Here is a 25,351-nt window from a genome sequence, read left to right on the forward strand (position 1 = left end):
GGTCCCATGGTGTAATGGTGAGCACTCTGGACTCTGAATCCAGCGATCTGAGTTCAAATCTCAGTGGGACCTTGTGGAAGGTTTTGTCTCCCTCAGACCTTTCTCAGCATGCTTACACCTTGACAGCCTTGCTTTTGCTGTTGAGTCAGTTGTGTCATACACTCTGATCTGGATCATTGGCCCTTGCACCCACTGTGCTTCCTTGCACCCTCTGTGCTTCCTTGCACATGTTGGCTGCTCCTGCGTGAGGGCATGCATGAGTTTCTCATCAAATCATGCAACACCTGAGGTGTAAATCAGAAAGTCAAAGTCCAGGCCAAGCAGGGGACATTTTTCCTGACCTTGCCTGATTCTATGTTGGACACCTCCAAAGATGGAGAATCTTCAACTCCCTGAGCAACCTTCTCCCATCTTTGACCAACAATGCCTCTGGCAGCAGCCAGAGTTCCAACTCTGCCCACTGCTTCTTGCTCTCTCAGTTTCTCTGGGGCTTTTCTGTTTCTCTTTGCCAACTTGATCCTTGCCAATTGCTACTCGTTCAGTTCAGGGAGCTCCAGCAATATATTGCAGTAGTCCATGCTTGGGACATGTCATGAGAGACAGCAGCTCTCTCCTTGCACAGCAGGTAGTTAAGTGGAGGGGGAGGAGAACAAAGCACCACGAGTCTTCAGATATGCTGCACATAGTCTTTAATCAGAAGGAGCAAATGCAGGGGCACAGAACAGAGACCAAGAAAGATGTCTGCAGGGTTCAGGGAGGCACAGAGAACCACCAGTTTCCAAAGGACAAGTTGGACACAAAGCGCTTCACTTTTCCCATTCTGCTCCACCTGGTGGTATTCCCAGGCCACCAAGAGCAGTCCCTGATTCCGCAACTCCCCCCACATCAGTAGGAGGTTCAGTAAAGCCAAAGAGAAGGAGCCCTTTCTCTCAGGGGCTCAGGGCTAAGCAGAGCCAGAGAAGGTAGAGCAAGGCCTGCCCTGCAGTGAAAAGCAGGAGGCACAGCACCATATTGGCAGGTGGGAAGAGGACACCCAGCTCATCTGGAAACCGTGGCCATGTTCCTGCTCATACAGGGTGCACATTTTCCTTCTGGCTCCAATGTGGATGATCCGCCAGCTTCAGCAGTTGAAACTGCAGCGAGGGGGAGGCAGACACAGGCCTGACCCCCCCAGACCAAGGGAGCCCCCAGAAGAGATGGGAACCCCACCAGTGCTGAGGGCGCTCCCAACCGCAGCTGACAGAGAGGATCCCACGGCTGTGCTCTGCGGGAAAGAGGTGAGGATGGGGCCCGGCAGGGTCACCAACACCGGGGAAGCCTCGATGGCAATGGTCGAGTCAGCACAGCGGGCGACACAGGGCTCACTGCAGCTGCTTGCAAGTGGCGTTGGGCCACAGGTGCCGCAGGGGCGTGGGGGACATGGTCTGAAGCAAGACATCTCTCGGTGAGCGAGGCAAAGCTGAAACACAGAGCAGGCAGGGAGCACAAACCTCAATATTAGCGTGTCCTTGTCTTCTTCGTCCTCTGCGGGTAGATCTTGGTTTAAATACATGCAGTGACTTTGCAACATCCAGAGCCCTCAGTGCCCCAGCAGGCTGCATGGAACTGGAAGACTGGCCCCTTTTGTAACAGGACCCAGTTCACTGGGGTTAAAGCCCCTGTGGACTGCCTGATCACACCCCATCTCCAGAGCAAACAGTGCTGCATTGAAGACAGCTCTGCATGCATTGGCCATTTGGTTAGAGACAATCTGATGGACATGCAAATTCTGGTGAGCAGACATCCCTGCATCTGAGCCCCACTGATCCTTTCTGCTTGGAAAACCCTCCTCTTCCCAGCTCCCCCCAGTCACCTCCATGAAAAGGACAGAAGTCTCAGGGGTTGACTATTCCCATTGCAGCGCCGAGCAGAGGCAGCCCAGTATCAGCCTAAGTAGGCACCAGCACAGAACTTCAGTCCACAGAGAGAGATAGAGCAGACTGAGGCTTACCTTGTTCTTAGAGGAAAGGGAAGCAAGAGAGGAAGATGCAGAGCCTGGAGTAGAGCAGGCTTTTATGCTGTGTTCCAGAGCCCTGGGGGGAATCAACATTCCTTGCTCATGAAGCATTTAAGATGTAGTAGCTGCTTTTTGCCAAGGCCTCGCTGGTGATGAAGCCCTTGCCTCTTTCATCTGAAATACTGTGCTCCCCGTTTCTATCGATGAACAACTCATCTTTGCCCTGTCTTTGTAAAATCAATCAACTCAGATGTCTCATGCATGTGCAGAAGGATATTTGGAGTGTGTTTCCATCCCTTTGCCATATTAGTGTTGAGCGCAGTTGTCAGTCATGTTCAAATACAGCTGTGAGGGAGATCTTAAGGCAGCTCTCAAGTGCTTTCCTTTCAGGCACTCGGGCTACATAGAGAGGCATTGCTTCCCACAGGTCATAGTAGGAACACAGGAGACTCAGAGTAAGTTCAGTCAGAAGGTCAAGACTGCACAAAACCATATGCGAGGTAAACCTCATCTCGGCAGGGATGTGGCAAATCTCAACAGCAAGGAAGGACCACTGTGCACCATAAGGAATTTTTCTCCAGGAAGGAGTGATGGCCATGAGCACTTGGTTTTGTGATGAAAGAGATGCCCACCATCTTCCCTGAGTGAGACTCACACCAATTTGACCTCTTGCTCAGCAAGGGCATTCCAGAGACCAGATGCCTGGATGGCCTGCTTTTGAGAAGAGGTGTGGGGCAGGAGGCCAGGAGGTCGGAGAACATTTTTTTGTGTCAGCAATGGGGTACAGAATTCCATGCATTTCAAATTACAAGGGCACATCCGATCAGTCTCCTAGAGCATCTGGGAGTCCTTGTGATGTGGAAAAGCTGGGAAAACCCCGGAATTGTAGGCTAACATGAGCCACGCTGCTGTTGACTTCAGTGGAGATGGTGCCTCAGTCTCACATGTGTCAGGGACAGTAGAGCTCATAGCTTCAGGTGCCAGCTTCATCAAAGACCAAAACAGGTCAATGAGTGTGTGGGTTCCTTTCGGGAAGTATGCGACATCTCTTTGATCACCCTCCAAAGTGCTGATTTCCTTGTTTCCAGCAGGTTCCCCACTTCCCACGTTCAGCCCAGGCCCATGGCTGGAAGGAGTCTTAGAGCATGGTTTAGTCATCAAGGGACATAATTATGGAGATCCCATGGAGAAGTCGCTTAAAAGAGAGCTGCCTGACACACTGGCCTGCTACCTATCATTTTCAATCTCCTTTTGTTATCTGAGCTGGTGGGCAGTAAAAACTGTCTGTGGCAAAGCCTTAGGAAGCATTGCCTTCTCTTAGGTCCTGACCCCAACAAGGTACTTCAACCACCAAGACATCTGCTGACAAAGTGACAGAGCAAACCAAAAGCAGTCCAGGATAATACTGGAATCTGTTGTGGACTACTTCCTTGTAGAGGTGATGGAGAATTTGATCAGAGGAGAGACACTGCTAGCCCTGCTCCTTACTAGTGCAGAAGAACTTAGCAGAGAGGTCAAGACAGGAGGTTGCCTGGTCAGCAGCAATCATATCTTGGTAGAATTCTCAGCCTTGAGAGGTATAGGGTAGGTAAAAAGTAGAGTCAGGACCCTACACTGTAGAAAGGCAAGCTATTGGCTGTTTAAGGCGCTACCATGTGCGAGTTCTTGGAAAATGGCCTCAGATATAAAGGGTGCCGAGAGCTGGGGCATACTGAAAGACATTTTTCTGGAGCCTCTAGAACCTGCTCGTGCTTGGTGCCTTTTGCAAGCAGGAATGAGGGCCAGGAGAACAATACTTACAGCTTATCAGGATCAGCCACAGCCTGTATTTTCCACCCGCAAGCCCAGATAACAGAGGGAGATTGAAAACAACAGGTACCAGACCTGTGGGCTAAGCAGGTCTCTTTCAAGTGACTTTTCCATGGGATCTTCATACTTATTATGACCCTTGATGATTTAACCAGGCCCTAAGGCTTCTTCCATGCAGAAGTCTGTGCTCAGCTTGGGATGTTAAGAACTTTTGGGAAACAAGGAAAAATACGCATAGGAGTGTGATCAAAGAGATGCTGCATCCTTCCCTGAGAGAGACCCATTGACCTGTTTTGCTCAGCAACTTCATTCTAGAGTCCAGTGGCTTGAATGACCTGCTTTTGAGGAGAGGCTCAGGGCAGGGAGCCAGATCCTCACGTCTCTTTTTCCTGACTCAGAGATGGGATGGCCCATTCCGTACGTTTCAGTCTTCAGTGAGACATTGGATCAGTCTCCCAGAGCAGCTGGGAGTCATCATGATGTGAAAGAATTGGGAAAACCCCTGAACTCCAGGCAAATATGAGCCACTGTGCTGTGGACTTGAGTGAACATACTGTCCTGGCCTCAGGAAAGCCTGGGATTCCAGAGCTCATAGGCTCATTCCCCCCAAAGTGCCTTTTTAATGCAACCAGAGGGAAAAACTCATAACCACATGTTTTCCTGGGACAGTGTGAATGTCATTACAACTGGGTTAGACTCTGCCCTTATTACATCAGTGTTATGCCTTATGGCTTTCACAGTGGGCAGTGTGTTGTCTACATATGGCAAGGTGTTAGGAGTGGAGGGGAGCTCTGTGCTGTGCTCTGCCTTCTGCTGCTGCACAGGGTTGTACTAGAAACAGTATCAATAATGACTGATTTGCCCTTGGAATACAGGAATGTTTCTGAACTGTTTATTCCTCTTTTTCTAGGCTTTTTAATTTTGTATATGATGACCCTGATTAGAAACATCCTGACCACTGTTCTGGCTTTGGTTTAATTTGATTCAATGGAATTCTGTTACATGAAGGTCTAGGAAATTTTTCTTTAAATTCTCTGTGAGGAGGATGTTGCGCTTAACCCCTGTCTGAGGAAGAAAGGAGGTAAATTGCAGGTAGGCTTATTCTTCACTACCAACTATAGATGGATCACAAGTATTGAGCTGACGCCAGGTTTCTAGCTTGTAAGCAGCTAAAATATAAGTCAGAAAAGTCTTCTTCAAGGGAATATTGATTCGAGGAAAACTCCAAGAACAAACTTGCCAACAAAGTTTTCAAGCTGACAAGCAGGTATTCTTTATTGCGGCGCCAGGAGACATGGGGGATAACTCCTCCTAACGTGTGTCTCTCTATTGCTACACAAGCCATCCTTATATAGTCCCTGGGCATACATACATATTCATGAGGCTACGTATGAATTACATCACTTTCCAGAAAGCTCCCTGCATGCATACAGAATTATGGTGGTGGTCTCTGAGGGTCGTTTATTTCTTCCAAAAATCTTCATCACTTCTGGCAGCCTTTGAAGCACACGCAGTAGATGCTTGTACCAGTTTAATTGGTTCGTTAGCACCAGAGACGTAGTAACCCTCCTATCCTCCTACTTATCATTTAGTTTACCAGTAGCCTATCCTGGACACCTGCTATTCCCAGATACTCCTTATCCCTGTGTCCTGTTTTTCTAGAAAGTTTTTCTTATGACTACATCAACTATAACAATTTATCTTGTGCCAGTATGTTCTCTATCTGTACTCTATTTTTTTCTATGTATTATGCACCTCAGTAATTTTCCACTGCTACTGTTACAAAGCCATTGAACTTAACATTGCTTAAAACTAATTCTAAAGGTTTATATATTCCATTCTGTGATTTTGTGTTCCCCTTGTTTCAATATTCAAGGATAATTTCTGTAGCTTCATATATTATACCTGTGATCTGAGCTTGCAGTTACATTTCTACAGATAAGCTTAGTGCAGATTACTCCTTAGGAGAACATGAAGGCCTTCCTTCTGAGGCACAAACACCTCTAAAGTAACATGCTGGGAATTTCAGAAAACAGTAAATCTACTAGTTATTGGTGCTTGGTACAGCCTTCCCCTCAAAACAAAAGAAGACAAAGAAATTAAACCTCATCTTGTTGAATTTTCCTCCCACTTCAGGCAAATTCTTTGAGTCTTATATTCATCCTCACAGCAGAGATCAGGTCATAGGAAGGAAAAAGTAATTCAGACCTCCTGGAAATAGCATGAGAATCTAATTTTTCAACTAGATATTTTGCAAGCCCACAGAATTTCTCTCCTATAGACTAGAGAAAGCAGCATGACAATGATCGTAAGTGGTTATCTAGTGTATCTACCTGTTCCTCTTGATATTTCTTGACAAGTCAGATCATTCTCCATTTTAATTTTGGCTATTGTTAGTTGCTGTCACTCATCCTGAAGCAAAATGGTTTAGCTTGTTCATAGATACTTAATGTCTTAAAATTAGCATTTTATTTTAAAAACATGTATTGGCGTATTGCTGAAGAAAATGTTTGGAAATAAAAAAAATACATACCTGGCAAACGTCGACATTTTTCCTGAATCTTAATACATTAACTAAGTTGCTCAAAATGCTTTTGTAAAGTTGAAATCTGACGAATATTTCCAATGTTTCTATAATTATTCATTTGTTGAAAGAAAAAAGTCTGTGTGTGCATAACACTTGCGTTCTTCATAACTTAGCTAGCTCACTATCCACTAAATTTTGTTCTGCCTTTTTCTTCATTTATGCAAATACTTATTTACCTGCTTGTCTAACTATCAAATATTTTTTTACATGAGCTTAATTTGTCCTGCCTAGTATTTGTCTGTTTAATTCTTGGACATGTGCCATCACTAACTGCCACCTTTGATCTTATCTTATGGTGCTCATGTAGTGGTTTGTTTGTCTCTTCATCATATGCCTGTCTCTAGGAATGTGTCCAGGGTTGGTTGTGTTGGTGTATCTTATAGTCAAGAGAAAGAGTTTGAAAACCCACCTTCATAACGTTAAAAAGTGTTATTTGGGTTTGGTTTGGGTGCCTTTTTTTTAATAGTTTTATGTATGTCATGATTTTTGTTACAACTATGTATTTTGCCTCACATCTGCATATGCAGGTTATTTTACAAGAACAGCACCAGAGAGAATTGGAGTTGTCACTGTATTTGCTATGCAGTGAGGTTTCTAAAAATGGTGAGAGGGGCTATTTTATGACAGACAGATATGCCTGAAACAGCCGAAGACACATAGCCCATGAGATGCTCGACCACAAAGATAAAATAGTTTGGGTTTTTTTGACAGCATCTGCCCCTATTGAAAAATGATGTTTAATGAGTTAATTTGGAGTATATTAATTTACACCATCAGGCCTGAAACAAGAATATGCTCATTAAAAACTTGAAGTCTGCATCATATGCTCATTAAAAACTTGAAGTCTAGCAAAATTCTTTTGCAATGACTATTTCTCCTATTAGCCACTCAAATGACTGTGCACAGAATAAGCAGCAAGGAAAACCATGTTACAGTTTACTTGTTCTGTGGACCTCCTGGATAAAAATTACATGTGTGAAAGCCACAGGAGTAAAGTTACCTGGAATTCTAACTGGGCCAGCTGAAGCTATTAGAGGTGGAGGTGTTGCAAGAAGTCTAAGTGGCCTTCCTGAGGGGCTGATCAGAGCAGAAGACTGGAATGTGGTTCCAGGAAAACGAAGGAATGAAAGTTTTCATCCAGCAGCCCTTTTGATGTGTCCTGTCAACAAAAGGAGCTGGGTGCTGATCCACTGCAGGACCTTTCCATGCCTTGCCTGCCTTGGCTTTTTTTCTGGTCATTGCAGGGTGTGGAGAGGAGACACCCAGACTCCTGAGATTCTGTACAGCAAAGGTGCTTGTCACATGAAAAGGGGGGAAATTTTCTCAACTCTTAGTGTTTGATTTTCTATCAATGCTCCAGGAAAACCAAGACCCTTGTGTAAGACCAGTCTACCAGCATCCCATTATAGGGACACATCATTGAACAGTCCTGCTGGATCAGAGATTTGTCTGACCTGTTCAGGGAAATGCACCAACAGCATCAGGTTACCCCTCAGGAGGTCTCCCACTTTATCTGAATATGCTGCCCACAGTGCCTGAACAAAGATATACCAGTCTGGTCCACACATCACTGCTAACCCAGCCTTGGGGCTGCCCTCCTCCCTTGTGTGCCCTAGGCTCAAGTGCTGCTGCTCTGTCTTGAAACACAGCCTTCACCACCTCACTTTACCTGACAACAATCTGGCCAAGACTGGAGGCCCCCAGCAGTCCAGCTGCGCCGAGATGGCATCCAGCTTCTTCACAAAGTCCATCCTGCTCCAGACCAATCCCCACTCCACCAGACCCCACTGCTTCAGTGGTGCCTTATAGCCTGCCCCTGTAACCCCTGAACTTCCACTCCTAGTTTCCAGAACAGTTGGGTGCTCCTCAGCTCTCTAGTGGTGACAGCTTACTGCTCCCAGTTGTCCCAGCCCTGCCTGCTGTCTCTGTTCAGTGTCATCCCCCCTTCGTCATGCCAATGCCTTGAGCAATTCCCTGAAGTGCTGAACCATCCAACCTCCCCATCCAACCTCCCTCACCTCTGCAATACTCACCCAGCTCGCCAATTGCCCATCACTGAACCCCCATCACTCTTCTACAAGTGTCCCCAGTGGGATGCTCAATAGAAATTGTTCTGTCAAAGGGTCATTGTAAACGTTTTTTGTCTGAGATCAAGGTATGAGTTCCTCTCTACTGAAGAAAGTTGTTTTAACAGTAAAATGCGCATGCACTCATGATGTGGATGCTCAAAGGCAGTTCTTCTGTCACTGTCTAAAAGTAGAGAGAAAAGTCTGTCCACAATGTCTTTGGGCCTCATTTCACAAATGTTAGGGATATACACTTCAAATCACAACCTCTGACACAGAACCAAGTGAATCTATTTCACAAAAAAAATCAAAAGATGGCTTGAAATGCATAAATATGCATTCTATTTATGGAGGAAGTTACACTAAAGTATTATACAATCATAGAATCATAGAATATTTTGGATTGGAAAGGCCCCTCAAAGGTTATCTAGTCCAACCCCTTTGCAATGAGCATGGACATCTTCAACTAGACCAGGTTGCCAGGAATCACATCCAACCTGGCCTTGAGTGTCTTCAGGGATGGGGCAGTCACCGAGTATCTGGGCAACCTGTACCAGGAGTTTATCACCCTCACTGTAAAACATTTCTTCCTCATGTCCAGTCTGAATCTCTTCTCTTTTAGTTTAAAACCATCACCCCTCATTTTGCAGATGCTAAAGAAGTCTTAACGAAGATAACTCAGAATACACAGACAGTTCAGTGAAGATATCTCAACCCAGTTTGAAATCTCCGGTGTTCAGGGATATGTGACAAGTGCCAGCCTATACAGCTATCCCTGGGTTACAGTTACTACTACTGGCTTAAGTCCTCATGAACATCAATGCATCGTAATTGTTTTGATGTTGAAAACGTAGCCAAAATCACAACACAGAAAATAGACAAATCTGGAGTTCACAAAATATGATCAGTGCTAATCCTGGAACTGTATGCTAGGAATCCACAGAATAGAGCTGTAGACATCTGCAGGGGTTTATCTATCCATGACCCACCAGAAAATGGCAGGCATCTGATGCATGAACATCCATCCCCAAGGAACACACCTCCCTTGGCTTACTTGCTAGCAAACATGTGAGGCCAATCAGATAGGACAGCTGCCTTGAATTACTTGACTCACATATTCCTTGTAACTCCTTTGGGACCCAGTTCTTTTGGAAACAGGACAAACTGGTCTCTAACTGATGTCCTCAAAATGGTTGTCAAGGCTGGGTTTGCTCCAAACTCCTTGCTAACCCACCTAGCACATATCATTCTGTGTTTTCTAAAGCATTTCAGTGACACCAGTTACCTTCCTTTTTTTTTCTCACCATTTTTACATTTCCTGATTTACGCAGTTTCACAATGTTTACATTTCAGCAGAAAACATCTGTTTTCCCCCTCCCAATTAAAAAAATGTTCTTCATATGTAGATTTCAAGTTTCCACCAGATATCTTCAAATTACATCTTTGTCTTTCATTGTGTTTATATTTTTTTAAATAGGAGTATCAATTCAGATTGTATGAAAGATAAGTTCTACAATAAATGTTTCAGTTCACGAATCTCTTAATATTCTGCCTATGTATACCTGATTCATAACATTGTTTTATCTCTGTTCTCAGAAGAAAGCATTTCAGAAAACAGAGAAAGGAGTATGTTGTGTTTATAGCATGAAAACCCAAATCGTATCTTCCCAGGTCAAAGCTTCATTAGAAAAATAGTCCCCTCCAGCATCTATAATTATTCCCAAAACACATATGAGTGAAGGGAGAGATAAGCAGAAGGAATGGCACTCTTTGCAATGTACAGTGTATATTCATAGAATCATGGAATAGTCTGGGTGGAAAGGACCTTAAGATCATCCAGTTCCAACCCCCCTGCCATGGGCAGGGACACCTCACACTAAACCATGCCAACCAAGGCTCTGTCCAACCTGGCCTTGAGCACCACCAGGGATGGAGCATTCATGACTTCCCTGGGCAACCCATTCACTGCCTCACCACCCTTACAGTAAACAACTTCTTCCTTATATCCAATCTAATTGGAATATTGGAATACATGAAATAATATTGGAATACATTAAAGAAATTTTAGCAAATACAGTAAGGACACTGTTAAGAGAAGATGATTTCGGGTATCTGCTTAAGGATGAGCTGAATCACACCCAAAAAGTGACTATGTCTTTGTATTGGATAGAAAGGGAGTCTTCATATCTAGGCATATCTACACTGTAGAGTGACACATTTAGCTGTGACCTTCCACCCAAGCTATTTGCTGGTATTTGTACAAGGTTGCTTCTTCAGATAAGCTGCAGTGGCTCCTATGCCTTATACATGAGATCAACTTTGCCCTTATCTTCTGTGATGTGAATAGCAGCGGTTCTGAAGATCTCTGAATACCTACTGCATTTGGTCATAGTAGGAGCAGCTAATGTGATGGACCAAGATCTTGCACAGTTATCTCAAAACTCTGCAACATTAGAGGAACCGGGTCTGCATACAGAAAATGGTACTGCAGGTGATGCGAGGTTCTGAGTTTCAATATTCACCATTTACACTTGCAGCACAAATAAGAATCTATCCACGGCAGCTTGCTTGGGAATGAAATTAGTCTCTCTGTTTCAGCCCACAAACATAATACAAGTAAACTTTCAGAGTATCTGAGCAAGACACATCCTCACATCCCTACATGTAATTTTCTTCTGCATGTGGTAGGTACTTTCCTACCACAGCATCCTAGCACAAACCTGGCAAACTGAGAGGATCACTCAATATTAATTATAGAGACATATTGACTATTAAAGAACCTTTAATTGTCATAGGCCTGAAGATAGGTTAAGGTAGGTCTCAATATTAAGGTAGGTTGGCTTTGTGCTGAGGGATTCAGACACAATTGAAACAAAGACATGTAAATAAATGAAAAACTCCAACAGTGAGCTGTGTATTGGTTGCTTACCATGGGGATGAGAGAGGAATTCTGGAACTGTCCTATGGTGCTCCATTTGGTCTCTTGCTCCCAATACAGAAGCATATGTGTCTCCTGCAGAACTTTAGGCACAGCTGACAGCCCCATGGAGTTTCCCTGGATGATCTAAGGTATCAAATGATTACTTGATGACTATGTTTAGGGAGCTGAACGACTCTCCTGTCATTCAGACCTCCTTACAGCTGAAAAGAAGTATAATGTCTTACATTTTAGGTTGGAACTAGATGTTCTTTAAGGTCCCTTCCAACCTAAACCTTTCGACGATTCAGTGATTCTATGATGATTAAAATACAGAATGCTATAGTGAAAAGAAAGGGCAGCATAGTACATGTAGCAAACATCAAAGGTGTTAAAACTATCAGAAATGTGTCACTACAGGAGCATTTTATCACAGAGTGATAATCACAGATGAAATGGTCCATTTCACTATGATCACAGTAGACCATTTGTGACATCAACCGTGTGATAAAAAAGCTGATCATAAAACCACTTACCCAGGCTCCTGCAGCTAGTCCTGTGCCAAGTTTATGACTCATTAGGGTGATGTAATGTAAAGGTTTGCATACTGCTAAGTACTGAACATTGACATCACTGTCAGGAAGTAATACACTACTAAATATACTACTAAAAGCAAATATCTAAAACTGTGTCATGCAAGTGCTGTAGGAAATACTTCTGCCACCTGTCAGGAAGCTGACCAGCAGCTTGGGCAGGATGGTGAAGGCATAGCACATTTCCAAGCAGCACAAGTTACTGAGGAAGAAGTACACTGGGATGTGGAGATGCTGATAATCCACTGCCAACATGAGGATGAGAATGCTCACCATCATTATCACCATGTGGATGTCCAGAAAGAGCAGTAAGAGAGGAACCTGAAGGTCAGGTAAATCACCAAATCCCAGAAGGAGGAATTCTATAATGTATGTTCCATTTTGCTTTTCCATAGCTGACTCACGCTGCATCTTCGGGAAAGCAAATACTAAAATGTAATATAAAAATGAAAAAAACTGCTTTCCATGCATGGCTGTAAAGATACATTATTTACCTTAATTCTTGGATCCAATCTCTATGTGATAACTTATTCAAAATTCCAGCCTTTAAAGCATTTCAGTAATGTTTCCTGTAAAAAAAACTAAATTGTCTTATCTCAGTTTCAATCACTGTTGGTATGCCTTAGGCACAAGACAATTTTCTTCTTTTCTAAGAAGTATAGATGATTACATGCTATTTTTTGGCTTAGCACCTTGGCTTGTTTCCTTGTCTTGTAGAGACATATCCTAATTCTTACTTTTATTTCTCTGGATATACATTTATATACTTAAACTACTTTGCAGATCACAGAGCACAGGGAAAGCTGTTCTAAACTACCTACACCTGAACTATGGCATTAGCTTATGATCACATCAGATCAGTTTCTGCAACCAGACAATCTTCACACAAGTTTTCTTATATTCTGCATCTTGGGTGATCCAGTGGATTTACAAGGTAGGGGATTTTTAGGCCTGGGGAGCACTGTCTATGCAGTTTGTTCAGTTTGTTCAATGTCTTGTCACTTAAAAAATATTGGGACTTTCAGACAAAGCTGTAACTGGCATAATGTCAGTAACCAACGAGCCTTCTAGTCTGGCACATGGGCAGTTATTTCCACTGACAGAAAAACACAAGAAGTCATAAATCTATCTTCTCATAATTTCTTCATTCACTTTCTTCTTCACACTCTCCTTTGTCAGGCTTACATCCATGGTAGCCAGTTATGGACCAAGGTCTTTTAGACTTGCCCACATCACGCTGTGGAAACCAGCATGGATTCTGCAGGCTTTCTTCTCTTTTCATCATTATTCTTATATTCTTTATATATAAGACTACATATATGGAAGCCAAGAGATTGATCTTCACAGTGGGATTTTTTGTTGTCTTTAATAAACTTCCACATTTGATGGAGCCAAGATGAACTCAGAATTCTCTTGTGACTCATTATATGTTTTTGAGTATGAACACAAAATCTTCTTTGATGGTTTTATTAACGAAATCTTAAATAACCTATCAATTGGGTAGAACCTTCCCAATAACATTCTTAGTTAAAGTTTATAATATGTTAATACTGCAGTGAAATTTACAAAAATATTTTGCTTTCTCCATCCCCCACACATACTATTCAATTTTCCAAAGTCATCTACATACCTAATGCACAAGAGCTGAGTAGCTGTTATACCGAATTAAAGGGGATTGTATCACAACCCATTTGAATGATGTCTTTACAATATGCCTTTGATGCAGGCACTCACAAACAGCCTGAGGGCATAGATTAGCAATTTCAGAGAACAGCCTCTTATTGGCCAAACCACAACTGGTGCTTTCCACTGATAGATTTCTGCTCTAAAGCAGATGATGAGGGGAAAATTTTGTGTCAATATTGACTGAGTTCCCTCACAGGAAGGCATGAAGAAAAGCTCCAGGAAGGAGAAACATGCAAATATGTGTGTGGTCACCAATCACCTCTTTATTTTCCATGTTCCTTATCACAGTTTCCAGGAGGATCTGCTCTATGATCTCTAGGCTCAGAGGTGGGACTGACTGGCCTGCAGTTCTCTGGACCTTCCTTTTTTCCTTTTTTGAAAATGGTGTTTATGTTTCCCCTTTTCCAGTCACTGGAAACTTCCATCAGGAAGATGCTGTCTGTATTGGCAAGATGCTTCTTAGCCTAAATGCTGGTGGGACGCCTGGTTAAAACAATATCCAAAAGGAGGTCAGAGTTGGGGTTATATTGTATGACATGAATACTTCTGAAGAATTGTAATTCATAAAATCTTAATTTTGTTTTCCCTTCCTTAATTCAGAAGAGCACCAGATACAAGCCTTCAAGGTACTCAAATGTATTCACCTGACTTAGGTAAAATCTCCTCTAGTGGCCTACCCTTTTTCCCCAGCAGAGATAATGCATTTTATGTTGAACACAATGTGCACAGAACATCACTGTGAATAGAGAGTTCCTGGCTCTCAGGAACACTCAGCACTCATGAACATTACTTTCCACCTCATGGCAGAACTCCGTAAGACAGACACGGAGGAGAACCTATGATGAATCATGCCATAGCCTAGGCACTAGGGTACAGTGTGGTATTAAGGGAGCTGCAGGTAATGAATCTTTGAGTTACATGGCAGCTAGGACTCAAGTATTTTATTTACTGAGAAAGTGTTGTAAACATTCAAGGTTTCAAAAAAGAAGACTGAAATCTCCTTTGATACTTAGAATATGGAGCCATCTGACCTAATTTTGAACACTTTAACATTATTTTAACTAGAAATCTGGAAATGCAAAATCAACTACATACTCAGTGTAACTCTCTTAGTAGAGAGAGACTGACACTCCTGAGAATTTCCATAGCCTTTTCAGGTGACAGTCCTTATACTGCAAGACTCACATTGCCCATTCTCTCTTCACTTTCCATGTGGAGTTTTAAAAAGCTACATGAGGCTAGGTACAAATTTAATAGTGTGTGAATTAAACATATAGAATAAAAGAACAATAAAATCATAGAATGGTTTGGGTTGGAAAGGACCCTAAGATCATCCAGTTCCAACCCCTTTGCCATGGGCAGGGACACCTCACACTAGACCATGGCACCCAAAGCTCTGCGCAACTTGGCTTTAAATACTACTAGGGATAAAGTATTCATCGGTTCTTTGGGCAACCTGTTACAGCCCCTCACCACCCTCACAGGAAAGAACTTCTGCCTTACATCTAACCTGAACTTTCCCTGTTCAGTTTAAACCCATTACCCCTTGTCCTATCGCTACAGTCCCTGATGAAGAGTCCCTCCCCAGTATCCTTATAGGCCCCTTTCAGATATTGGAAGGCTGCTCTCAGGTCTCCACGCAGCTTTTCTTTTCCAGGCTGAACAGCCTCAACTTTCTCAGCCTGTCTTCATAGAGGAGGTGCTCCAGTCTCTGATCATCCTAATGGCCACCTCTGGACTTGCTCCAGCAGCTCCATGTCCTTCTTATGTTGCGGACACCAGAACTGCACACTGTGCTGCATATTCTTATGTGGCCTGCACTGCTATAGTGTCTGGTCACCTCTTTGTATTGCCTCAATGTCGTAAGCAGCATCAAAATAGAGGTGCAGTCTGCATGGCAGAAACTGGCTTCTGAGCTAACACCTAAACTCCTGTTATGGTCAATTGAAAGAAAATAAATAATTTCCTTATATTTTTTTATCTCATACAAAGTAGACTGACAAACATACTGGATGGATTATAATCCAAAGCACTTACTTCTCTCTATAGGAGCAGTCTGCGGTGAGTGCCTTAGATGTAGATATTTCAAGTTAGACCACATTAATCCTTGTGAAGATGGTTGAAATAGATGCTGCTAAATTGGAGTGCTAGATTTGGGAAGATAAGGGACTGAAAAAAAACCCCACCAAAGTTGTATTTGTAATAGATGATGTATGTAGGGAGCCCTGGGGCTGAAGCTTGTCCCTCCCAGTCTCTGAAGTGTCATGGCTGGAATTTGTGCTGCCAAGTGCATGGGACTGAAAAATGCACCCCATTAATACATTGCAAATATCTCTCCCAACTCCATGCACATTTGATTAGAACAGAGCTGACAAGAAGAACCTATACAGAATAAAAAAGGACTAGATTTTCTGTTCAGCTCCTTTAGTAGTAGCCTTAACAATGGTATTGTATCGAGTTTTGGCCACTGAATATTTTATTTTTTTTTAGTATTCTTCTGCTAAACAAGTCCAGAAAACATCAACCAAATCCTCAGGAGTTTTGGAGAATGGAATTTATAAAGAAATCTAGAGAATGAGGTGATTTGTAAACATGAGATGAAAATGAGTACTATGACAAGCAGTAGTATTTTTCTAAACTGTATTTTTCTGATTAAGGGTCTGGCAACTAAACTGTCTCTGAATTCTCAGTGACAATAAATAGGTACTTTCACAAGATGGTTCATTCTGTCTGTGTTAGGGTGAATTAAATTCATTACATCTGGATTTCTTCATTCTAACCATGGACAAAACTGAAGGGTGAAACAACTGGAGGGTGCTTTGTGTGTCTGGGTTTTTTTTTTGGTAGGGCAAATATATACTGAGGATGGTACAGATCTTCATACTTATTTTCAGTGATGGAAGATGGAACATTTTCTGCCTACTTCAAATAAGAAATATGTAAGTGTTAAAGGTCATGCTACATACTTATAGTGATATATATGGTAAATATATAATATGCATCAGTACATATTAGCAATGGAAATATTGGTACTGTTGCAATGAGACCAAATACTGCTTTTTTTCACAACAGAAATAAATATGGCAAAACACGTGATGGCATTTAAGAAAGAAGTTGATTTTTCATTTGCTTACACAGACTGGAAAGATGTTATAAAGTTCCCCTGTGCCAGAGAAGAATGGACATTACTTCAGTTTTAAGTGCTATTCTCAGTATATGGAATAATGAGTAACGTGACTCTTAGTATGTAAGAAATCTTTATAGAGATCAGCTGACAAGTTTGATAATGAAAAGACTTCTGTATCCTTCACTTTTTGATCCTGTGAAGAAACTCTCGTTACTTGAGTCTAAACTGTCAAGGTCTTCATTGGTGCTAACATTTCCTGGTTTTCTCACTAGAATAAAAGTTATGACAAAGCAAGAGTGGAAAAACAAAACGGTTGTTGTTGAGTTCGTGCTTCTGGGATTTGGGAATGGCCTAAACTGGATTTTCTTCTCTTCCTGCTGTTTCTGTCAATCTACATTGTGACTGTTACTGGAAACATCTTCATCACTGTGCTGATGGTGGCTAATCAACACCTTCACAGCTCAATGTACTTCTTGGGCAATCTGGCCTGCTTGGAAATCTGCTACAGCTCAAATATCTTGCTGAGGACGTTGCTTAGCCATCTGTGTGGAGACAAAAGTATTTCAGTCAACGGATGCTTTACACAATATTATTTCTTCAGTTGTTTGGCAGCTGTAGATTGCTATCTCCTTGCAGTGATGTCCTACAACAAGTACGTAGCAGTGTGCAAGCCACTTCACTATCCATCCCATATGAACAGCAAGCTCCGTCTCCAGCTGGGTGCTGCATCTTGGGTAAGGTAAGTAGCTTTCCATCTAATTCTATACTAATATTCCTGATCTCAAGTTCTCAAGTTTAGATTTCTGTGGGCCTAATGATATTGAATATTTTTTTCTCTGACTCATTCACAATGATAAAATTCTCCTGTAGTGAAACTCATGTAGTTGGACTTGTCACTTCTGTTGTGGCAGGTGTGTGCTCACTGCCTCCATTTCTGTTGACCTTCTCATCCTACCTCTGCATCATTATCATAAAACTTCCTTCTGCCACTGGAAGAAAAAAAAGGCCTTTTCCACCTGCTCCAAGCATCCTTTTGTGATGATTCTTTTCTACCAGTCAATATTAACTGTCTATGTACTTTCTCATCAAGATATCCAAATATCTTCAAACAAAATCTTCTCTGTTTTTTAAACCATTTTCAATTCCTTGGTCAATCCTCTCATCTACAGTCTTAGAAACAAAGAAGTAAAGGAAGCTCTAGAGAAACACACAAGTAAATTGCTGATTTTCAGAGGGCTGCTTTCTGTTGAAAAGGAAGGGTAATTATCCTTAATAAGTTACAGGTTCAAACATAGATAAATGGCATGTGAATATAATTAATCTGAATAAAGCTTGGAAACACATAGCTGTATATCTTAAAAATAAATAAGCAGAGAAACAAAATAGGTAAATAATCTTGCTATCTCTTGGGGGTGGTATGGAGAAGGAACATGAATGTGTAGTGAAGTAGCAAGTTTGCTAATGATACAAAGCTAGGAGAGTGGCTGATACAACTGATGGCTGTGCTGCTATTCATTGGGACCTTGATATCCTGGAGACTTGGGCAGAGAGAAATCTGTTGAGGTTCAACAAGGGCAAGTGCAGGGTGCTGCACCTGGGGAGGAAGAACCCCAAGTACCAGCACATGCTGGGGCTGACCTACCAGAGCAGTTCAGTTGAGAAGGACCAGACAGTGCTGGTAAACGGCAAGCTGACCATGAGTCAGGAGGGACAAGTGTATCCTGAAGTGCACTGGGAGGATTGTGGCCAGCATGTTGAGGGAGGTTATTCATTCTCCTCTATTCAACCCTGGTGGGGCCACATCTGGAGCACTCAGTGCTGGGCTCCTCAGTACAAGAAAGACAAGGAGCTACTGGAGAGGGTCCAGTGGAGGCCACAAGGATGATCAGGGATCTGCAGCACCTCTCTTATGAGGAGAGATTGAAAGAGCCGGAACTATTTAGCATAGAGAAGAGAAAACTGAGAGGGGATCTCATTAATGTAGATCAGTAACTCAAAGGCAGGTAACAAAACAGTGGTGCCAGACTCTTTCCAGGGGTGTCCAGCAACAGAATGATGAACAATGGCCATAAACTAAAGCACAAGAGGTTTCACCTCAATGCAAGAAAGAACTTCTTTCCATTGAGTTTGGCCAGAGAACTGGAACAGGGAAGGTTGTGTAGTCTCTCTCTCTGATGACATTGAAAACCCACCTAGATATGTTCCTGTGTAACCTGCTCTAGGTGGCCCTGCCTTGGCAAAGGTTCGGACTGGATGATCTCCAGAGGTCCCCTCCAACCCCGACAATTCTGTGATTCTGTGAACACTGTAAAGTAGGCAAAATAAATCCATTAATGTAACTGCATTTGTATTACTGCACATCATATTCTCTTGCCTGCCTGCTTGCTTTCTTTTTCCTCACTACAGCTGAAATTCAGCTGAATAAGTTGAAACTCAATTTATAGTACATAAACCATTTCTTTCTTTTCTTCTGGATTACTCTGGTTTTACACCTATGGTGTAGATCTGTTTATTCATTACCATTATCTGAACTCTCTTGACTGCAAATGAAGAGAGTGAGTAACATTGCTTGAATGTGGTTCATCTGATCTATTCTGGATGTTTAATATAAACCATGCTCTAGAAGGCTCAGTTCAATACACTACAGAACTGCTAGCTCATACAGAAGAACACACAATGCAGACATTCAGTCTAAAATTCATATACTATCCATACTTGTACTGACAATTAAATCCTTAAAATGAAAGCAAAACTCCCACAGCAACATTGCAACATATTCTAAAGAGGAATGCCTACTTCACTGATTTTGGTAAAGGAAAGGTAGAAAAATGGAAAGGACCATCTTTACAATCCTGAAATTAGTTCATTTTGCATGTGTAGTTTTAGTCTCCTTGATAACAATTAGGAAATAGGAAGAGCTGTTTAGAAATCTTCTGTAGGTTATGGAATTGTGACTGTCATCTGTGTTCTTACATTTCACCTGATTAGAAAAAAAATAAAGGAAGAAGTGGTCAGCAAAGCTTCACATCACTAAAGTTTCTAGCAACGCAATAAGCAGTGGAGAAAAGACAACATAGGCCCAGGAATGGCCATCACAGTAAGGAAATGTAGCTCTTCCGTGAAATTAGCAGAGCAAGACATGGCTACAGGGAAGCATCCCTCAGGTCAGGAGGAGGGAGTGATTGCAAAGAAGATTAGCAAAAATCAAAGAAATAGATACCACTTGCTACATAGAACTGTACGTATGTATGGCCAAATTAACCCAGCCCAGAAATTTCTATATCACTTTATTTACTATAACGGACATTCACTAACACTTAGATAACTGCAATACAAACTCCGTATATGTGTCAGTCACATAGTTTGCCAGCATACTCACTAAATGGAAAAGGCATTTCTACATCCTGACTTACCTGCACATTTTTTACTTTTGATTCTATGATGAATTATGCCTTAGAAGTGTCTGTCTCATTTGATTATAGTACTCTATGACGACTGACTCTATGACAAGCTCATATGTAAAAATTTAGGATTCAAACCATTTGACAAACATAAGCTTTAAGTGCAATTTGAAACATCCAGGAGCATCTTAGCTGACCACAGAATCATAGAATAATTAGGGCTGGAAAGGACCTTAAAATCATCCAGTTCCAACCCCCCTGCCATTGGCAGGGACACATCACACTAAAGCATGCCAACCAAGGCTCTGTCCAACCTGGCCCTGAACACCAGCAGGGATGGAGTATTCACAACTTCCCTGGGCAATCCATTCCAGTACCTTACCACCTTTACATTAAAGAACTTCTTCCTTATATAGAATCTAAACTTCCCCTTTTTATGTTTTAACCCATTACCCCTTGTCCTATCACTACAGGCCTTAATGAACAGTCCCTCTCCAGCATCCTTATACGCCCTCTTCAGATACTGGAAGGCTGCTATGAGGTTTCCATGCAGCCCTCTCTTTTCCAGACTGAACAGCCCCAACTTTCTCAGCCTGTCTTCATACGGGAGGTGCTCCAGTCCCCTGATCATCCTCGTGGCCTCCTCTGGACTTGTTCCAACAGTTCCATGTCCTTTTTATGTTGAGGACACCAGAACTGCACACAATACTCCAGGTGAGGTCTCACGAAAGCAGAGTAGAGGGGCAGGATCACCTCCTTTGACCTGCTGGTCACGCTCCTTTTGATGCAGCCCAGGATACGGTTGGTTTCTGGGCTGTAAGCGCACACTGAAACTGGCTCATGTTCATTTTCTCACTGATCAACACCCCCAAGTCCTTCTCCTTGGGCTGCTCTGAATCTCTTCTCTGCCCAACCTGTAGCTGTGCCTGGGATTGCTCCAACCCAGGTGCAGGACCTTGCACTTGGCATGGTTATACTTCATAAGGTTGGCATCAGCCCACCTCACAAGCATGTCAAGGTCCCTCTGGATGGCATTCCTTCCCTCCTGCGTATCAACCAAACCACACAGCTTGGTGTCATCAGCAAACTTGCTGAGGGCACACTCAATCCCACTGTCCATGTCACCAACAAAGATGTTGGACAAGACTGGTCCTAACACCAATCCCTGAGGGACATCACTCATTACTGGTCTCCAGCTGGACATTGAGCCATTGACCACAACTCTCTGCATGCAGCCAACCAGCCAGTTCTTTATCCACCTATCAAATTGATGTTTCTCCAACTTAGAGACAAGGATGTCCAGTAATGTTCCAGAACAGGTCTCCTGGGGACCTCTATCATATCTGCCAGTCCTAAGCAGGTATCTTGGATACTCTACAGCATTTAAAAGTCACTAGATATGCCAACAACAATTAAACCCACTGGACTACAGGTGTCTGAAGTTAGGTATGGTGAATCTCTGTTTCACTTGCTACCAGGTTTCCTTCCTTACCTTGCACAAAATACTTTGTAACATTTGGGTCTAGGACAGTTTTCAAAAATTAGTTTGGGAAACCTCACACTTAATTTCTACCTTTCTGGAGAGCTGTAGTTCAATTAGGATCCATTTCACCTGCATTTATCCATTCAACAATAGACTTCTTAGCTAAATGACACGATGCTACTACTTGCGTGACAACAAAAGATAGCTGTCTTCAGAAACTGATATACAGAGCCTCAGAGAGGTGTCTAAAACAACTGGTCTGATTTGGTTTGGGGTTCTTTTCTCTCCAACAAGACAGAATTGATTAATAATTAAAACAAGGTGTCTAGCAAAGGGTATATTCCTCCTCCCATTACCTTCAAATGAAGAATTATACTTCACTATTTAAACTTTATGTTTAAATTTAAATGTTAACCCAATTATACTTTATTTCTTCTACTCATGTAAGATTAACAAAAACAACAGAGAAGTTAAATTTAATTAATTTCAATTGTTCACAGTCTGCTACAATACAAAGTGAGATGTTCTTTCCTCTGAGTGTACTTGGTAATAAATCCACAGAGGGGTTCCTAGCTCGGGAAGCAATGGAAGATCGCATGCAGTTCAGAACAGTTGAACCTCATTCTTTTGTGGGGATCCTACAGGAAACTATTCACAGTCCAGTGTTACCCAAAAGGCACAAAAAGATATCCCAGTACCTGAAATCATGAACAAAGGCATCAGATCAGAAACTCTGGATTGCTTCTCATAAAAATTTAGGTATACCAGTATTTTCTATACTGTTAGGTAATTAAAATTGGCGAGAAAAATGCTTAGATTGCTCAGGGAAAAAAAACGTAACTTAGAAGAGAATGCATCTGACAGCTCCAGGTGTCTGCTATGTACACACTAATGCCTGAGCTATTTGTTAAGATCTTCATGAAGATGTAAGAGATTAAGAGATTTAAGTACTTCTAGCAATTATCTTATTTTAGATTACTCTGAAGAATGAACAAAACTAGCATCTGAGAGTTGTTTCTATTCATAGACAGTAAGGGTATCTCAGCTGCTGATGTTTACCATATGGCTGTTTGCAGAAACAGCATGGAAGCTTTTCTTGATCATTTGGGAAAATATTTCACTTGAAAAAATATGGATGTTTAAAAAATCAAACAAACCAAACCAACCAACTCCTCCTTGCTCTGAAATGGGTCTTCTTAAAAAAGAAAAAAATAACTAACCCCAAAGTAGTTGCACAGTTTGCATGTCCAGGTACACAAAGAGCAAGAAAGGATGTGTAACAAGCACAGATTTACTAAAAATACATCATGCCTGACCAATCTGATGACTTTCTGTGATGAGATGACTGGCTCAGTTTGGGTGCAGGCACAGGAGTGGATGTCATTTAATGAGTTGAGCAAGTTTTGACACAGTAGCCTTGTAGCCAAACTGGAAAGATCTAAGCTGGATGGTCTAAACCATCAAGGCTTTAATGGGCAGTGGTCAACAATCTGGGTCTAGCTGGTAGCTGTCAATAAGAGGCATTCTTCATGGGTTGATACTAATGCTGTTTCACATATTCAGTGACTGGGAAGACATGAGAAAGAATACCCTCATGAGTTTCCAGATGACAGAAATGTGGGGATCAGGGAAGAGGGCCATGCACAGGAACTTCATAAAGTACAAGACAAATGCCAAATTCTGGCCATGGCACAAAAGATGCACAGGTGCTGACTGGGACTGACTGTCAGAGGATCAGCTAGCAGAACAGGATGTGGGCTCCTGGTGGATGGCAAGCTGGATGTAAGACAGCAGTGTGTCCCTGCACTATAGAGGAGTAACCATCTGTGTTAGCAACAACTAGCCAGCTGGTCAAAGGGAGACACATGCCCCTCTGCTCAGCACTTGTGAGGCTGCCTATCAAGAAAGGTGCCCCAGTTTGGAATCTCTCTATACAATAAAGAGATTGATAAAGAGAATAGAGTCCAGAAGAGGACCACTAAGATGATCAGAGGACACATAGGTCAGGATAGTAACATACTGAATTGTGCTTTATAACAACACAGGCTTGTAATTTCACTTTGCTGTGAAGGAAGATAGGAAGGTCAATCAATGTTGATAATCAAAGTGCAGGTTGGATAATCAAACTGCAAACTGTCAGGGAGGACATTTCCCAGCTAATACTGCTTTCTGCAGCAGATGTAGCTGCTCCTTTCTGTGTTAATGAATGGCAAACCCCATGTAATGACACGAGTAAAGATAACTGGATTAAGATACACAATCAAGGTATTGCATCTATACATACATGTGTGAGAAAACTGTGGAAAACTGTTTTCTTAGAGCAGAGAATATAATTTCAGTTCTCTAGGAAATTCATATTTTGCACACAGAAAAAAGTGAATTGTTGATGAAAACATTCCATTTGAGCTGAAATATGAAGTAGACATGGCAACATTTTAGCTTAATTAAAAATGAAAACAGACAAACTAAAAGGAAAATCCTAGCTTTTCTGTCCTGAAATTCATTGGTTTTTCTTATTTTCTCATTTTCACCATGTGTTGTTTTTTTGTAGTGTGCCTCACAAATTGTTATTTGCCCAGTTGTATTTGATAGGTCTACTTACCAAATAATAGAACCAGGTTCAGAAAAGCTAATTATTTTTCTTCATCCTGTACTCTTCTTCTCATGTCTTCCTGGTTGACTTACACAGGCTGTGTTATTTCACTTTCACATGGAAGCTGTTGAAACACTGGGGCTCAGAAACCAGATCTACTTCACTTTGCAGGAGTTCTCCCACCTCACCACTCTTCAGGTGTTCCTCTTTGAGGGAATTCTGCTAATGTTCCTAATCACAATGACAGAGAACTTTCTTATCATCATAGTTGCAATCACTGAGCCTGCCTTGCACACCTCCATGTATTATTTTCTCAAAAACCTGGCTTTACTTGAAATTTGCTTTACACTAAACATAGTGCCCAAGATGCCTGTCGATTTGTTGTTTGAGAGAAAGGCCATCTCCTTTTCTGCTTGTGCCCTACAGCTTTATTTTGTCATATTCTTCATCACTTCTGAGTGTTTCCTCTTGGGTGCTATGGCATATGACCAACATATGGCTATATGCCACCCCTTGCACTACACCATAACAATGAACAGGAGAACGTGTCTTCATATGGTCATAGCATGCTGAATTGCTGGTATTCTGCTTTCTGCATGACCCACTTGGTGGCTATTTAGCTACCCCTTTTGTGGCTCAAAGGAGATTGAACATTTCTTTTGTGATACCACTCCTGTTCTGGATCTGGTCTGTTCAGACACATACTTATTTAAGCTGCTTGTGTTCATTGCTACTGTTTTAACTGTTTTGATTCCATTTATCTCGATAACAACCTCTTACATCCAGATAATCCACACCATTCTCCAAATGCCATCTGCAGAAGTAAGACACAAAGCTTTTTTCACCTGGTGAGAAATACCAGGTGGTAGTGACACTGTTCTATTGCACAACTGGCTTGATACATTTAAAGCCAAAGTCCAGTCTCTGGGCAAACAGGAGGAAACTGGTGGCACTTTCTTACACAGTAGTAACCCCTATGCTGAACCCAATGATCTGCAGCTTACAAAACAAAGAAGTAAGGAACGCTCTAAGGAAGACATTTGGGAGAAGTGAGTTCTTCAGCAAGTTATCTCTGCCTAGACAGTCTCACTGA

General features: G+C 42.1%; 1 protein-coding gene, 1 long non-coding RNA gene, 1 other non-coding gene and 1 pseudogene across 3 annotated transcripts; 3 read left to right on the forward strand and 1 right to left on the reverse strand.

Annotated features, from left to right (window-relative positions):
• On the forward strand, positions 1-72 carry TRNAQ-CUG (transfer RNA glutamine (anticodon CUG)). The gene has a single exon. It is a non-coding gene; the product is annotated as a tRNA-Gln (tRNA).
• Positions 73-672: 600 nt separating this feature from the next.
• On the reverse strand, positions 673-2,061 carry LOC117436674 (uncharacterized). The gene is made up of 2 exons (XR_004550004.1): positions 1,991-2,061; positions 673-1,459 (listed from the first exon to the last, which is right to left on the reverse strand). It is a non-coding gene; the product is annotated as an uncharacterized lncRNA (long non-coding RNA).
• Positions 2,062-17,025: 14,964 nt separating this feature from the next.
• LOC101880736 (olfactory receptor 5B21-like) lies at positions 17,026-18,044 on the forward strand (annotated as a pseudogene).
• Positions 18,045-24,375: 6,331 nt separating this feature from the next.
• On the forward strand, positions 24,376-25,351 carry LOC101880567 (olfactory receptor 10A2-like). Its single transcript, XM_013127308.2, is given in 2 exon segments — positions 24,376-25,107; positions 25,109-25,351. Coding segments are annotated over 2 exon segments (975 nt in total).

The sequence above is a fragment of the Melopsittacus undulatus genome, chromosome 9, assembly GCF_012275295.1.
Source record: "Melopsittacus undulatus isolate bMelUnd1 chromosome 9, bMelUnd1.mat.Z, whole genome shotgun sequence".
Lineage (NCBI taxonomy): Eukaryota > Metazoa > Chordata > Aves > Psittaciformes > Psittaculidae > Melopsittacus > Melopsittacus undulatus.